The sequence below is a fragment of the Leopardus geoffroyi genome, chromosome B3 (genome assembly GCF_018350155.1).
Source record: "Leopardus geoffroyi isolate Oge1 chromosome B3, O.geoffroyi_Oge1_pat1.0, whole genome shotgun sequence".
In the NCBI taxonomy this organism is placed as follows: Eukaryota; Metazoa; Chordata; class Mammalia; order Carnivora; family Felidae; genus Leopardus; species Leopardus geoffroyi.
Window position 1 is genome coordinate 37,017,248 of NC_059337.1, and position 17,128 is coordinate 37,034,375.

Consider the following 17,128-nt stretch of genomic DNA (forward strand, 5'->3'; position numbering starts at 1 on the left):
CGCTGGTAATGCCCTGTGCATTTGTGGACCCGGCTCTTCTCTGGACAGCTCCGGGAATCTGCCTCTCCTTCCACCTGATGACTAAGCCTGGACAGTCCTCGTCCCTGGTGCCACTGCCTCTGCCCGGGGTCATCAGCTCAATGTGGCTGCTGGGCTCCCAGCCCCCAACCTTTCCCACCTCCTCTCCTTCTTCCAATGAGCGGTCACTCTCAAGCAGTCAGTCAACAAACATCAGGGAGCAGGAAGCATGGGCCAGCCTGCCGGAGGGAGGAGGACTCAGTGTGACCCAGACCCAGCCTCAGCCTCCTTTCTGAGCCTCTCCCCGTCACACTGCCCCGGACGAGGGACTCTGGTTGTGCCCTGTGACCGGCGGCCTCCTCCTCTGAGCCTTGAGCTTGCTGCTCTCAGCCACAAAGGTCTTCCCAGATTCCATGTGGTTCCATCCCTCCCCTCATTCCACTCGGGGCCTCCGCGTCCCCCTTTTCAGAGCCACCGCGTTTAAAATAGCCCCTTCCATTGCTCTGTCCCGACCCTAATGTATTTTTCTTAGTAATGTTTACCGCCCCCTGACATCCTAATATTTCTATATTTCTGTTCTGTCCTGTCTCCTCCACCTCCAGCGCCAATGCCCTGAGGGCAGGGCCTTTTTCTCTTCTGTTCACTGATGTTGCTGTGCCCGTCACTTAGTATGTGCTTAATGAATATTTATTGTCATGGAATCTACTGACGCCATCATGTCTCTTTTCTATGAAAAGCTCTTTACCCACTCATCCCCTACAGGCCCCAGCCTCCATTTTCACCTCCCCTCTGGCTACTCCTTTAGCCCCCTCCCCAGCTTCCCAGCCCCTGACCCTCCACCCTGGAGTCTCCCCGGACAACGTCAAAACTCTGGAATACCCCAGGAGCGCGGCTATCCTTGTCTTTACGCACGCTGCACGCCCCCGCTCCGCCCCTTTCCCAAGTCCTGCACATCACACTTAAACATCACCTCCTCTCAGAGGCCTTGTCCAGTCTCCCCAGTGCCCCACGGCCTTTAGGAACTGCGTCCAGCGCTGCCCCAAACACGTCACCGGTATCTGTGTCGGCCTCCCAGGCAGAATCCAGCTTCCTCAAAGGTCAGAGAAATCTGTCCCCTCTGTGTTCTCTGAGCCCGCGCCGTGCCTGGCACCGGGCAGGGGCTTAGTGGATGATACTGTGTATTAAGATTCAGGTTGTTCTACTGCGAAAGCTGTGATTGACTATTACCTCTTGCAAGGCCCACTGCGGGACATAGGAATAGCAAAAGCCAGGGATGAAGCTGGGAACAGAACCCCAGACCCAGGAGAAGCCTCTGAAGCCCTGCCCCAGGGGCCAAACTGAGGACAGGGAGTCCCGGTGCCCTGAGTGTGGACAGCAGGTGACCCGAGGCCTGCCATGAAGCTCGAGGCACAGAGCCACAGACTTTCTTCTCAGAAGACAAAGCCGGTCCCACTGTCAGGGGAAAGTTCAGCCTTGCTCCTTGGTGCCCGCAACTCCCAGGGGATACAAACTGGACACCCACGTCCCCTTCCTGGGAGGAAATCCTGCCAGAGTTCTCAGGGACATCAACAGCGGGGCTCAGCTGGAAAAGGAAGGAGGGAAGGGGTCCTGGGGGGTGGGCTTTGGTCCTGGGAGCATTCCCTCTGGCCGGTGCCCGCAGGTCACAGCTGAGGCTGCTGGCTGGGCTGGCCATTCAGTCCTGCTTCTAGTCCGTTCTCTGGCCTTGAACACCAGAACTGGGACTTTTGCATGGTATAATGCTCCCTGCACCCCTTCCTACCCCTTCACTGCTTCCCGTTCCACAGCCCATCTGAGTCTCCAAAAACACTAACCAGAGAGACAGCACTGCATAGATACTTCTCTCTTTTCAGAGTTGGAAACGAAGACCCAGAGAGGTTAAGCAACTTGCCCAGGGGCACACAGCAGGTTAGAGGCAGAGCCCAGAATAGAAACTAGGCTGAGATTTCAGTTGTTATTATTTGGAGTCACCAGGAAAGCATGTGCTGAAAGGCTTTCCTGGGACCGGAGGTAGGGGGTTTAGAGGGCCTTCTGTCCCCTCCAGAAATCCCTCCCTTCCTTCTGCAAGCACACAGGCTCTGTCTGGCTTTAAATCCAAAGAAATTCCTTCTCTGCTCATTGGCTCTCAGACCCGGGAAGCAGCCCGTTCCCTGTGGCTTCTTCCCTGGAGGATGCGTTCAATAAACAGAACCCCTTTCTCATCTTCCTGCATAAATATTTCAGGAGGCTGAGAAACAAACAGATCTGCATTTGCTCTGCTGCTGGCTACTCAGAAATGGGGGCTCCCCAGCTGCAGGCAGGACCCTCACCCCCTTCCCAGGCAAAGCGTTGTCCTCCAGGCCATGGGAAGTACACGATGGCAGGGACAGCCCCCTTCCTGCCAGGGATGCCCACCTGGGTTGGGGAACCTGGGAACCTGGTGGGAGCGGGAGAGAACGGCCCTGTTTTTTACCAGAAGCACCCCACCCGCCTACTCATCTACTGCTTGCTGTTCCTAGAAATGGGAGAACATAGTCTGCTCAGTGTCTGTTGTTTTTGGGGACGCTTCAATCGCTGCTGCCCAAGACCACGCGGCAGGGGACACGAGGTTCCTGCACAGACAGGCACCGCCCACGAGGAAGAGGGGGCAGAGCGTCCAAGAACAGGTGGACCAGAGCTCAGGCTGGAAACCTCGGCAATTGAGCAGGCCAGTCCCCCGAAGGCTCCCCCAGACCCTCCTTTTGTTTATTCATTCGGACGTCCATGGAGCACATCATTCTTGGGCCGGAACACTCAGCGGCTCCCCATTGCCAACTGGATTCCAACTTCTCAGACGGTCATTTCCTGCACTTCCCAACCCCGCCCTGCCCTGGCTTCCCAGCCACACCTCCCTCCACGCAAGTCACAGTGCACACTCCAGTCAGCCTGCTTCCTCCCTCCCTCCCCTAGGCCGGTCCGTCCTTCCCCTCCCTAAATGCTATCTGCCTTTGCCTTTTCTCCTTTCCCCTTCTTTGCTCTCGTCATTTTCAGGAGGGCGAATGCACCACCTTCTCCTGGAAGCCTTCCAAGACCATCCCACCCCCACAAGGATCCCCCCTCACCTCCCTGAGCTCCCTCATGGGTCCCTGCCACCGCTGCCACGAGGGAACTGCTCCTGTGACACCCTCGCGTGTGAGGTCTTATTGTTCCAACTCAGTTACAAGCCTCTAGAGAGCCAGGTGCCAGCTTCTGTTTCAGCCAGGTGTCTGGGGATGAGGGCTGCCCCTGGACATGACTCCAGAAGGGAATTCAGCTTTGAAGAAATCTTGATGCCTGGGACCGCCCCCCACCGGAGATTCGGATTCTATTGTTCTGGGGGGAAGGCGGGCAGAAAGGACCAACCCCATGATTTGTAGGGACCCTTGACCAAAAGTGAATAAGCATTTCAAGACAGTGTCAGCAGAACATTAGACCCAGTGTCACACAGGTCACACTCCCACGAAGCCGGCCGTGGGGGCAAGCGTTCAGACCTCCCCAGGTGATGTGCGACCAGCGTTGAGAACCACCTCTAAGGACAATGGGGGCCACTACAGGTCCTGCACCTCTGAGCTCCCGCGACAATGCACACACCTCTATGCCTGGGCTGCCTGAAGCACAAACATTTGCAGAGGGAATGAACACAGGAACAGACGGAGGGCAATGAAGCTTGAAGCAGAACGCTGGGAAGGATCTTTTTTCTGCTTGCTTTTAAAATCAAATATAAATATATGAAATATTAACATTGTATTCTTAATAGGTAAATGTATTACGCCAATGATTATTTTACAGAAGAAAATAAGAGATTCATATTTTAATATTAACATATGAAAATATTCCCAACGTGCCCACAGTGCACAGACCTTAAGTGTTCAGCTTGAAAAATTGTTACTCGTGCCTGTATTTGCCCGACGACCGTCACTCCAGAAGGTTCTGTCGTGCCCTATCCCAGTTAACACCACACCCCACCCTGTCCTACGCCAGGTCACCAATAAGAAGTGGACAGAATTTTCATTGAAGAAGGGCTCTCTGGCTGAAGGAGGGAGAATCAGCACAGGTGGGGGGGGGGGGTCTGGAAGAGACATGGAAAGGGCCGACTGATAAAACCCCCTCACGTGCCAAGGGCTGATATTCACACCAAATGAAAGGGAATAAGCACAAAGTTTCAGAGGGGCTCAGGGTCTTGCTCAAAGTCACAGGGCAAGCTGATGGCAGAACCAGGACTCTAACCCTGATCCTCAATCCCCAAGTTTTATTAGCTTTTCACAACCTTGGCAGTCTGCGGTGTGTGTGTGTGTGTGTGTGTGCGCGCGCGCGTGCGCTAGGCTCAGAGGGAGGAGGATGGGGCAGGGCCTGAGACTGGGCAGAACAGGGAGTAAGTACATCCGTAAGCTCCCTTCTGCACCCAGCCTTGGGCCAGGTGATGTTATCCTAAGATAGACAGGGAAACTGAGTCCCAACCAGAGGGGGGCAGGACTGACCCAATGGGGGTTTAGCTGGGGTTTAGGAGGAGCCGCTAGAAGCCCTCTGGAGAGGTCTTCCCTCTAGGCCGTCTTCCCAGCAGGAGACTTCTGGCCCTCTGTCCCCTCCTTCTGTTTTCTCAAACCCCAGACCCAACTTTTCAGGCAGCCCCAGGCAGACGGGAGAGGCCAGTAGCGTGGAGTGGTCCCGCCAGGGGTATCTCCTTGGGGGAGAAGGGGCACAGGTGCTCTTTCCCAGACACAGGGAGATACCTGCAGGGAATCCGGCCTGGGGGCCTGAAACCCCTACACCCACCTCGCTGTGCCCAGGCTTTGGGAATGTCCTCTAAGGTCAGGCTGGGGCAGACCACCCAAAATGCGAGTCTGATCACTTCACTCCTCCGTGAAAACCTCTCCGGGGCACCTCGAGCCACCACAGGGCTCAAGCCAAAGCTCCCTCTGGCTCCTGCCTCTGCCCCTCGGGCCTTGTTCCGCTGCTCGCTAAGCTGCCCTCTCCACCCAGCCGCACCCAGTTCTTGCCTCTCGTGGAATAAGCCAGACCCGTGTGCACATCCGTGTTTTTGTTCATGCCATCCCTTCTCCCTGGAATGCCCTTCCTTCCTCTTCATGTGCTTCTGCCTCCTCATCCTCGGAGACTGAGCAAAGAAACCTTCCCTTTCTCCAGAAACTTTCCCTGGCCTCCTCGGCCTGTCCCCTTGGCTGCAGAACTCTGTGCACACACCCCTGCCGTCCCACACCACAGCTCACCAGCCTCTCTTTGCCACATCCCCGCAGCTGTGTGTCCCTCTGGGCGGCCTGTCTCCCTCATTAGATGGGGATTCCCCCCAGAGGGGACTGCTTGAGTGTAACCCTCATGCTGGGTGCCGCGTGCTTTGGGCCTAGCACACAGGTGCTCAGGAAACTTTTTTTTCCCCTTTGTTTTTTTTTAATTATTTATTTGAGAGAAAGAGAAATCGAGAGAGCGCCAGGAAAGGAGAGAGAGAGAGAGAGAGAGAGAGAGAGAGAGAGAGAGAGAATACCAAGCAGGCTCCACACCATCAGCACAGAGCCTGATGTGGGGCTCGATCTCATGAACCGTGAGATCATGGCCTGAGCCGAAACCAAGAGTCGGACGCTCAACCGACTGAGCCACCTAGGCGCCCCATCAGCAAATATTTTTTGAACAAATCTAGGGCCTCATTTTATTTGCCTAGGGGAAGGGGAGGGTAGTCAGCGGTCAGGACAGCGGGGCAGTCAGGGTGGAGAGGAACTTGGACTGATGGCCACCCTCGCCACTCAGTCCCCCTGGCAAATCTGGCTCACTGATCCTCCCTTCCCACCTCACTCTCCTCCTTGGGAACCTCTCCCGAGTGGCCAGTCTCATTATTCTCGGGTCTTGCTATCTGCAGGCCGGGCCCAGTCAATGATAACCACTTAAGTAAGGTATTACCCCTCCTGGGGGAACTTATATTTTAATAACATCTGAAATGCCCAAAGGAACTGAAGACTGTAGTGGTTCTCGGCACGGTGCTGGGAGGGTGATCTTAAAAAAGCAATCACACAGCACGGTCAGCTCCCACTATCTGGCCAGGGGGCCCCGAGGTTTCTGCATGTCCGTGGGGCTGTGCAGTCAGAGAGGTCAGGGTCAGGTCTCAGTCCACCCTTTCCCACTGTGCAAGCCGGGACGACTGCTGCCCTCTCTGAGGCTTGTTCTCCCGCTCTGTAAAGCGGGGGTAACACCAGAATTGTGGGGTATGCGAGATAACGGATGCGACACGCTCAGCATGGGGGGCAGGCTCAACATCATTCCTGCTCTTTTCTAAAGCAAAGGCCCACAGAGCTTGCTGTCCAGCACTCTGGGTCTCCAGGGGCCCCCCAGAGGGGTGGCTTTGTTTGCTGCTCCTGAGCCCCCTCTGTTTCCTCCGCCCACTCTCCCTCCCTGGCTCCCTCCCTCCAAGCCAGAGTTCCAGGGAAAACTTTGCCCGGAGACTTCTCAAGCCAGTGATAAGGTCTGGCCAGAAGAAAGCTCTTAGCAACCCAGGCTCCCAACCCAGAGGCCCTTCTAATGGTTTCAGAGAAACAAAGGAGGGAAAGATTGCCTGCAGCCCAGCGTGCCAGGAGGGCTGGCTTCCAGGAGGGAGAGTGGGGTTCACGGGCCTCTGTGGCGGCCACGGTGGCAGCCTGGAACGTGGGGCCCCTGGCTGCCAGATCTCGGGAATCACAGCCCTCTGGCCAAGCAGATGGAGCCTCAGAGCTCACTCCTACTGCCTCTGCCATGGCCACGGCCAGGCAGGGTGGTCCTGGCTGGTTACCTGGGGAGCTGAGCCTCTCCATTCAGGTGCCCCCTGCCATCTAGGTGAAGTTCTCAGGGTCTCCTTTCTAGAACTTTCCCCTACTTCTGAATCACCCCTTGGCCTAGAAAAACCGACTGAACTGAAACTCACCCAACCTGAGCCTGCCATCAACCAGAGGGAGCCCCACTCCCTACTTGGCCACTTGTGCCCCCTTAGGTAAACCTTTCAGGGCCTCACTTTTCGCCTCTGCAAAATGGGGGACCCCATTACACCTCTTCAGAGTTCCTTCCAGCTCTCACAGTCCACGGACGTACAGGAGTAAGGATTTAGCCCAGGCAGCCACATACAGGGAATAGTTTGGGCTTCCTCAAAATCCCACCCAACCTTGTATTTTGCACCGGCTACCCCAAAGTCTACACCACATCTTTGACAAGTGCTGTGAAAGATACCAAAAAAATCAGACATCATCTCTGGCCTGAGAGCTCACAATCAAGTCAAGGAGTCAACGTTCATGCTCCGAAAACAATTCCCATACAACAGAACACGTTGGGCCTTTACCTACAGCTGATGTAGTAGAGCCGGGGCACCACAGAAACTCCCAGAAAAGAGGAATTAATGCAGATCCGGACCCTGAAAAGGCCAATTTGACAGAATAGCCTCAGTCCATAACAACTTGAGTTTGTTCTCACTCATTATAATGACTATGGCAGGAAGGCAGACCCAGGGTCTTTAGAGGACACAGTTGTGATAATAAAAAGTTATCAGATGGACCCTCAGGTACACAGAAATCCCCTTTCCCAGAATTCCAAATTTCTCGGAATCCCAAATTTCCCCATGCATTCCTGCAACGTGATCTTTCACCTGGAGGTCAGCAGGGCAAGTGTGAACAACATTTTCTTCATGAAGCTAAACCAAAACCTCAGGAATTAAATCCTCTTGTCCCCTTCCTCCAACACCTTTCTTTCCATCAGCAGTTCTACGTCCTGGAAATTCCCCCCAGATCCCAGATTGTAATGCTGTTAGTTCTGAAGTCACATTCAAGATGTTTAAATGGTTTACTGCAAAGCTAGTAGAGGGTCTTTCTTTCCATAAACTCAAAGGAAAAATGGGTCTGAGCCTCAAGGGTGCCAGGATGTATCTGGAGCAAAGGTCAAGGCCATTTGCCAGTGGGGGCTGGGTCTCTCTTCCCAGAGACCTGGGCAAGACTGTGCTTTGGGACAAACCTTCCCCCACCTTCCGCAGGGAGCTTGGGCCTGCAGGGATCCAGATCAAGGTTTAGAGGCTTTATTCGCCTCACTTTTCAAACGAAAGCAGGACATCCAATTTTTATAGCCAGATTATTTGTCCCAAGCATATTAAAACAGCCAAAATAGGACAGGAAGAGGGAAAAGCAACTTTTCATCTGCCCCAAAGTGGCCTGACAGTTAAAACAGACAGAGGCTGTTTGGGGGAGATGAACTGGTCCTTTCTGCCGACACAGTGTGAAACAGTTTTTCAGTCAGGGCAACAGCAGGGGAGAAGGGGGTTAGCTGTTGGATGGACTGCCTAACTCCCAAAGCGGTGGGACACTGGTGGGGGAAGGCAGCAGGACAGGTGCCAAGAGACACTAAACTACCCCCCTCATGACATCTACAGAGAGTGACTTAATTACATATTACCATGCCCTAGTGAGGTGGAGAAATGAATTTCCTTTTCACAGATGAGAAAAACAGAGGCTCAGAGACGTTGAGGGCCTAGCCCAAGGTCACGCAGGGAGGAGCAGAGACAAGAGCAGAGCCCGAGTCTTTTGCCTCCAGATTCCCTGACCTGGCCACAGGCCGCAGGGTCATCGCTACCTGCCAGACTGAGTGGTAAGAAAGGCCTGGAAGGCACGCTACGCGCCCCACCCCCCACAACCGGCTTGGCGACCTTAGTAAGTTACCTCCCTTCCCTCTCTGGGCCTCTGTGCCTGCACCTACAGGAAGGGGAACAGTAAGAACACCGGAAGATTAAATGAGTAAATACACACGAAACACTGTTTGTGTGCCCGGGATAAACAAAGCACCCTAGAAAGGTCAGTGCCTTCTGCTGTTGTTACTGCTTATTTCACTGTCAGCTTCTTGAAAGCAGGGACCTAACACCCGGCAAGAGCCCGGGCACTGCCTACAAGAAACTAGTATTTGTTAAACGGGTCTAAATTAAGATTAGGAGTCAGCCTCATGTTCCTAGAAAGTGTGGAGTGCCATGGAGGCAGAGGGCTGGACCAGATGACCTCAGACAGCTCTGGAGTTGAACACCGAGTACGGGGGCTTGTTTCCAGGGATTAGTGTGAGCACCCATCCAGAGGGAGCATCCCCATATCCCCCTGCTGGGCAGCTGGAGCCTTCAAGGGTGTTATCATCTGTCTCACACAGGGGACAGTAAGTTCACACCTTGTGGCCCGAGCGCCATGCCCTGTGAAACTTCACGCACATACATACATACGGGTGTGTATATGTCCCTACAGTTTTATTTTAAAGACCAAGAGCCAGCCCAGATAATCATAAAGATTTCGAGAATAAAAACGGTTAGAATCGGGCCCAGTAAAAATATAAGGTGGAAATTTTCCTGCCAGAGCAAAGTTTCCTTCTGGAAAAACAAATGACCCCTCCCTGGAGCTGCCTGCCAGCCAGGAGAGGCCCTGCCCTTCCAAACAAAGCTCTGCTAACCAGGGAGGCTTTCTGAGGGGCGGCAGAGGCTGGACCACTGAATGTGGCACTTCCGTACCCCCCTTGCCCAGGTTGACTTTAAGAAGTGGCCCACGGAAAAGCCATCCTCTCGAGATCAGGAAGCCACAGAGAGGAGGAGAAAAAGAATGTGGGAGTCCAGAGGCCCACGTCTAGACCAGCCTCTAATCTGCCTGGCTGGGCAACTTTCTGCAGCTTACTTGGCCTCTCTGTGCCTGTTTCTTCATTCCTGACGTGGGGATGACGGTAACCTACACCATAAAGTCACTCTAAGCGTAAAAGGAGCCAATCCATGTGCTGAGCTCTCACCAACAATGCTGGCATGTGGGGAGCATTCCTGGCCAGTGATCTGACTTCCGGCAACTGCCTGTGCCTTCACCTCCGTTACCCACTCCTCAGCTCCTCCCTCTCACCGGCTACCTCCTACTCATCCTTCATGAATCAGCTTAAAAGTCACCTTCCCGCCCCTCTGACTAGGTCAGGCCCTCTGCTGTTATTCCCGGAGTTCCCTGTACTTCTCATCTCATAAGCCCCAGGACACTCATTGTAAGCGTGTTTAATTTTCTGTCTACCCGACGTTAATAGCTAACACTAACTGCCAGGCATGTGGTAAGTGCTTCACACGGATCAGCTCATTTAATCTTTATAATAATCCTTTTAAGTGCTACTATTATCAATCCCAATTAATGGATGGGGAAACAGATGTTCAGAGAGGTTAGGCAACTTGCCCAAGAACAAACAGCAAGGAAATGATACAGGGCCATCTGTCTGACTCTAAAGCTGGCATTCTCAGCCACCAGCGCCCCCTGGTAATCAGGGGCCCTCTCCAGAGGGCCACCCACCCTGGGCACAGAGGAAATTTGCATATTCAAGAGGGTAAGGGCCCCAGATGCCCAGACGAGAGCCCTTTGCCACGGGGTGGGGGTGGGGGACAGAATACAATCCTGGAACTTAGATGGCCGGGTACGGATCCTCACCCACTCCCCCACCCACGAAACCTGCAACCTTGAGCAATTCACTTATGCTCACTGAGCCTCAATTTCCTCCTCTGGAGAATGGGATCGTCTGATACTAGAATCAACCTCATGGTTGCACAGAGTCAACGCGATCAAGTGTGCCCAATGCCTGCTTAATAACTGTTATTCTTGTGAGGACGGTGATTAATCTTCATAGGATGTGGACCATGAGTGATTGGATTGTGAAGGTTCTGGCTCAAAGTCAGAAGACCTGGGTGTGCATCCCAGCTCCGACCCACATTAGCTCTGTGATTTGGGTGTGGCCATGTTTTCACTCGGAGACTCTATTTATTCATCTGTAAATAGGGGGAACCCTCCTCACCCTGGGACCCTCGGAGGGATTCAGTGCAGTAGCCCATGTTTGTTTTCTGTAAGTGGGACTGTCCTGAGCAGACCTGGGTGCCTCCCGTTGCTGTGTTAATTAATTGGAAGGAGGGTGCCAGCCAGAAACCAATTAGGAAGGCCCCTCCAGGGGCCTCCTGGGGGAGGGGGAGGGAGAGGGCAAAGAAAGGCGGGTGACGGCTCCTCCTCCATTGTCCCCACCCCACCGACTTGTGCCTTCTCTGCAGCTGGTTCCACACTCCAGGCCCACAAAGGAGAGGCTCATTCTAAACAGCTTCTTTTCATGTGGAAGCCACTGGATTTGCATCTGTCCTTGCCTGGCAGGGCCTGCTCCGTGCCAGCTGCTCTAAGCTTCCCAGGCTCCAGGCTACTCCGGGAGCTGGGCCTGAGCCTGCAGGGTCCCCAGGCAGGGAAAGGAAGGGGAACAGAACAAGCTGATCAGGAGAAGCCGGAAGGAGAGGGGGCTGGGCACAGAGGGAATTTGCACATTCTCTCATCTCCTGGACACCAGACAAATTCTGTGGCTAGCATATCCAAATCAGAATCTGGGCCACCCCGGTGCCAGGAGCCGGCGGTGGCTGAGGCCATGTCTGCTCCAGGCTAGCCAACCTGGGAGAGAAATGGAAAAACTCACTCCATCTCCGAGCTGCCAGGGACCGATGCTGCCAGGCCGTTGGTCTAGCCAGTGTCCACACTCCCAGACCGGCCAAGCTCAAGTCTAGTCTGACTCCACACGGCCAGCTAGCCAGGGGGCTTCTGGGGCCCTGGGGAGCCCCACAATGCATCCCAGATGCCTCTGCGGGCTGCCACAGGTGCTAAGGTGGCAATGCCCCAGGCAAGAAAACACGGGGCATCTGGGCACATATGGGAAGAAAGTAACTCATCAGAGCTCTTCTGAGAGTGAGGAGCTGTATTGCCTGGAGGGAAAGACAGTAAGGAAGGAAAGATCCTGAAGTTATGAACACTTAAAGTATGCAGACGACAGACCTCTCCTGGCTTGTGCCCGCTAGACTCTGAGACTCCTAACTCAGGACTTTGGCACATCTCCTTCCCCACCCATCTTCTCCAAGGTTCCGGACAGCAGGGCCTGTGGCTTAGGCATTCTGTGACCTTAATGCCTCACACGGAGCCTGGCCCAGAATAGGGGCTCAGATACGAATGGGTGAATGTTAGCCACAGACCTTCATCATGAGAATGCCAGGGCTCTGGAAGAAGAACTGAGTGGAGGGAGGAGGTATAATGGGTACACGGAACAGAGAAGCAGAAGCCCCACGCCACCCCCAGGTTTCTGGGAGCTGGGTCTGTGCGGGTAATGTCTCCGCCTTTGAGCTGGCTCTGTGACAGGCTTTTGCTCTCTCATTTCTTCTCCCAGTAAGGGCCAGACAGGAAAGAAGTGCTGGGAAGTAGAATGTCTGGGAGTCCAGGCATCTCCTGGGTAGGCTAGATCCTGGGTCCAGGAGTCGGAGGCAGAAGGGCTTTATATCTCTTCCTCCCCATCCTGACCCTGGATGTAGCAAGGGCTCCCATACACCTTGACCCCTGAGGAGTTTTCAACAAGGGGGGTGGCTGCCCAGCAGAGGGAATCTCAGACACCAGCATCCAGGCCAGGACGATGCAGTGGGGTGACTGGAGTGGGGCCCTGTCCCCACTCAGGCTGCCTGGGGGGGCCCCCTTGCAGGGCAGCCGGGTGGGAAAAGCACTTGCTTTAGGCAAGTTATAATTTGCTCCCTGGGTCTCAGTTCCCCTATTTGTCAAGGGAGAGATTTGGATGACTTGGGGCCACTCTTCGGGGCCCGAGAGACACATGACCTTGCCAAATGAAGGCCTGTTAGTAACTACCTGGGCAAGGCAACCCTGTCCTCAGCCCCACTGCGTTCAGGAGGAGCCATGGGCTCCCCTCCCTGAGCCGTGCTCCGCTGGGACAGGCACAGAAGAGAGAAGGGGTGACCTACGGAACGAGGGGCCATGGTGTGACTGCTGATTACACTTGTGAACCTGGAATTGGCTGCTTAGAGGGGGATGCTGGCATCTGGAGTCTTCTCCTTGCACTCACTCCTTCTCCTAAGACCTTCTGAGGTGCGTCAGGCACTCCTGCTCCTCAGGGCTCTTTGTTCTTGGACTGCTGACCCCCTGAGCTGACCGTGGGAACGCAGAAAGCACTGAGCTCACTGGCGTCTAACCCAACAAGTCGCACCTGGGAACAAGGCAGCCCAGTCACTATAAGTCATCACCTTCCTTACCTCCAAGCCTCACGGTCCAGTCTGGTCACATCCAGACAAAAGCCAAGAAATCACTCCAAAGGCCCTAGAAGCAACAAAAGGGGTTTGCAAAGTCCTGCATGACAGCTGGCAGACTTCTTTAAAAAAAAAAAAAAATTTAATGTTTATTTGTTTTTGTGAGACAGAGACACACACACACACACACACACACACACACACACACACACGGCACGGGTGGGGGAGGGGCAGAGAGAGAGGGAGACACAGAATCTGAAGCAGCTTCTGGGCTCTGAGCTGTCAGCACAGAGCCCGACGTGGGGCTCAAACTCATGAACCGCGAGATCACGACCCGAGCCGAAGTCGGACGCTTTAACCAACGGAGCCACCCAGGCGCCGGTGCAGACTTTTCTTATAGCCTATTGACTTGTGCTCTACACACAATTCTAATGTATTTTGTTCTGTTTTTCTAGTTGATGGCAGTTTAGAAACCTATTTAGAACCAGAGAAGCACTGACATATGACTGAAATGGCACAGAGACAGAAAAAGTATAAAGAGCAGGCCTGAGAACGCAAAGAACAAAATGATCCTGCTCCTGGGAAAGCGGCCTTCGTTCCCTCAACACTGACTTGCCCTCTGGACAGATACTGGACTGAGACTGGGGGCAGGAAGGACCTTACTCCCGTGGATGGTTCTGGTCTGGGAAGCCGCATCCCTTCTTTTCTTCTTCCTTTTCCTCCTCGTTACATAAAGAAGCTAAGACAGCTTACGAAACTACACACAATAAGATAGAGCTGAAAAAACGTCATAACCAGGAATCATGCCATCGAGCTAGAAGGCCACCCTCCAGAGATCCTCAGGGCTCTTTAGCTCTAGTGCCATTTAGGGCAGGGGTCCCTCCAGAACCGCCCAGGATCTATGTGCCACTTCAGCGGCTGGACCTCACCGCGAAGGCGGCTGGGCTACGTGTGGGAATAGGGATGGTAAATGGAAAATGGAGGCCCACCTGCTCTCAGGAAGTCCTACTGAAGGTCTAGCAGCTCGTCATCTGGTTTCCTCTTGTGCACTTTCCAGGCCCTCTGAGCTAATAAGACCTGCTGCAATCCACACCTAACCCTGGCCCTGAGGACTCCAAGGGGCAGGCAGCCGAGGCTCGCCAGAGAGGGAGGACCTTTGCTTCGAGGAGGTTCAGCAAGGGCTGGGGTCTCGCCCTCTAATCCATTCCTCCCCTGCCTGTCACTCCAGTTGGTAAGCAGTGATTCCACCTTCCAGACCCCCTTCAGGATTCTTCTTCATATCTGGCTTACAACTAGACCAACCCCTCCCCGCCCCTCCCCAGAACAGAGAGCCCCCCAGTCTCCATCAGAGCTGACTTCCTCACCGAAGCTGTACCAAGGCCCAGCAGAAGGGACCCAAGACATCAATGAAACTCACTGCTGCATCTCACAGATGGGAAAACACAGGCTTAGAGATGGGAGTGACTGGCCCAAGATCACACAGCCTGTGTGTGGGTGACTGAGGACTAGAGGCCAGGCTTCAGACTCCCAGAGCACTGTGGTTCTTCTCGAAATCATGGCGGAGGCTCTTCCAGCAGGCTCTCAGGCAGCAGGACTGCCCCCAGACCCCTCTCCTGCATTTCTCCTGTTCTTGTAGCCCTCCCCACATGAACACTTCCGGTCTGTGAAGGGCTGGCCAAGGGGAGAGAAGATAGGGTTAAAGTGGGGATTTTATTTAATCCTCTGAGCTGGCTTAAACCGATGCCACATTGGTTAGAACAGGAGAAACATACAGAAGGGTTTGGCGGGGGGTGGGGGAAAGGGGAGGGCATTAGTGAATAATCACTAGATACCGAGAGGCTTGGCCTGCCAACGAATTTAGCAGACAACTACTCTCCACCCCAGGGCCTGAGCCTCCAACTACTGACCCCCTTCCATGGGAATAACCCAATCTCCAGGGTACTCAACAGTGTAGAGCAATGGAAAGATCACAGGCCATAGATTGAGATGCATCTGAAGGCAAACCCCAGTTCTGCTACTTACTCGCTGTGTAACCTTAGGCAAGTCACTTGACCTCTCTGAGCCTCTGCTTCTTCCTCTCTTAAAGGGGGCTGAACATTCCTTCCTTGCAGGCCTCCTGGGAAGGAAGACTACCTGAGCTCATGCACATAAAGAGGCACAGGGGAGGCATTGAGTCAGATGTGAGTGCTATTATTACAAATCTCATATCCTTTATCTCTCATCCAGGCCCATCCATTACTCTTCTGCCTCGGCCTGCTTGCGTCTTCGACATTAATAACCTTAATGATAATAATCCTTCCCAGCCAGCCCTGCCGGTACTAGCCAAAGCAGACCCTCAGCCCCCAGGCACATCTTCCTGCAGTGTTTCTAAGAGGCAATTTGGGCACTGAGCTCAAAGACCCCGAACAGACATGCTGTCTTATGGCAGGCAGATTTCATGGGGGCAGTGGTAGCCCCTGGCTTATCAGAAGGAGCCAGGACCACCCCTCCCATCACCTCCACAGCTGACCCTCCATCTGATCCACTACCCTGACCACGAGTAAGCTGCCCTCTCCATGTTGGCCTCTGACTCTCCGATTCTGACAGCCAGCTGGGCAGCTACTGGAATCTGGCCTTGGGTGTGTGGATTGCCGGACCGAATGCCAAGGCCAGGCTGTGAGCTCCTTACCCTGAAGGAGCGCTCTGAGAAGTGTGGGTTCACACCCTGGATCTTCTTCTTGGTTCTTCCACTGTCTGTCACCAGCCCCAGGATCCACATTATCGTCCTCATATTCCACAAGAGGAAACTGAGGCCCAAAGCAGAAGGGCCCAGCCAAGGTCATCCACGGGGTTTGGGGGTGATCCGGGGAGTGAACTCAGGTCTCCTCAGGTCTCCTAATCCTGGGCACTTTCTACCACCCTGGTCAGCTTTCCATACCAGGGAGGCCCCGAAGTCTCTCCAATGAACCTGGGCCCCAGTGCCAACAGTCCAAGAACTCTCTTCCAATATGGGAACTGCCAGAATGCGCATCTCTCCCTTCCCTGTCACGTTCCCTCTTTAAGCCAGTCGCCACAGAACCTGTCCTATCCCTGGTAGCAACTCCCGGGGCTGGGGAGCGACTTCACTGAGTAACTCTGGAGTGGGGCCAGAGTTCGCGGGATGGGCGGCAGAGGCCAGCAGGTGGGGTGGGCTTTCCCCTCGGATGGCCTTCCCCAGGACGACAAACCCGTTCCCACACCCACTGTCCTGCCAGCGACGCTCCCCGTGGCGCGCTCCAATGGGGGACACCACGCAGCTGCCTAACACTGCTCTCCAGGGGTTAAAAATGCAGCATCCTAAGCAGGGTTAAAAATGCAGTCGCGGGGTGGGCCGGTGCGGAGAGATGTCGTCCCAACCACCGCGGCTGCTAAAGCGGCATCCAACCCCCTTCCCTCCGCAGTCCCTGGGGCCCGGAACGACTGGAGGGACCGGGGAAGCAGAGGAGGCGCGCGCCGCACCTTCCCGGCACCAGTGCCCCCCTCCCCACGCCCACACCCCCGCGCCCCCAGCAGCCGAGGCCGGGGGCTGCAGGCGCCGGCGGGTCCCGGGCGCAAGGCGGGCGAGCGGCGCTTACCTTTGTGACAGTCATGCAGAAACTCCGGGGCGGTGCGGGGGCGCGGGCGCGGCGTGCGGGGGCGGCGGCCGGGGTCCACCGCGGGCCCGAGGCGGCGGCGGGAAGCGGTCCGGCGCGGCGCGGGCAGCTCTGGGCGCGCTCCCCGCTCCCCGCGCCCCGCGGGCGGCTCCGCTGAGCCTGGGGCCGCGCTCCGGGCGGGCAGCGCGCAGGGACCGCTCGTCGGCGCTCGCCCGCCGCTCGCCGCTGATGTCAGCCCCGAATGTGCATTTATAATAGATGAGCCTCCTTCGCCGCAGGAAGGCGAGGCAGGAAGAAAGGGAGAGGGGGAGAGGGCCCAGGCTGGGGGGCGGGGGGAGGAAGAGGGGCCGGGAACTCGCTACAAAGGAGGAGGCGGAGGGAGGAGGAGGACGACGAAGAGGAGGAGGAGGAGGAGGAGGAGGAGGAAGAGGAGGAG

At 55.1% G+C, this 17,128-nt stretch overlaps 1 protein-coding gene across 3 annotated transcripts in view; it reads right to left on the bottom strand.

Annotated features, from left to right (window-relative positions):
- Positions 1-17,126, bottom strand: part of CORO2B (coronin 2B) — a 133,575-nt gene extending 116,449 nt beyond the window's left edge. The window contains exons 1-2 of one of the 3 annotated variants that reach the window (XM_045449292.1): positions 16,675-17,126; positions 15,104-15,197 (exon numbers count right to left, since the gene is read on the bottom strand). Coding sequence is in view for 2 of the 3 variants with exons in the window: in XM_045449290.1 (XP_045305246.1) it covers positions 15,750-15,903 (154 nt within the window). In the remaining variant the exon portion in view is untranslated. Of the gene's footprint in view, positions 1-15,103; positions 15,198-15,749; positions 15,919-16,674 lie in introns of those variants that run through there. The other 2 variants (XM_045449291.1, XM_045449290.1) reach the window with 2 other exon arrangements.
- Between the last annotated feature and the right edge of the window lie 2 nt (positions 17,127-17,128).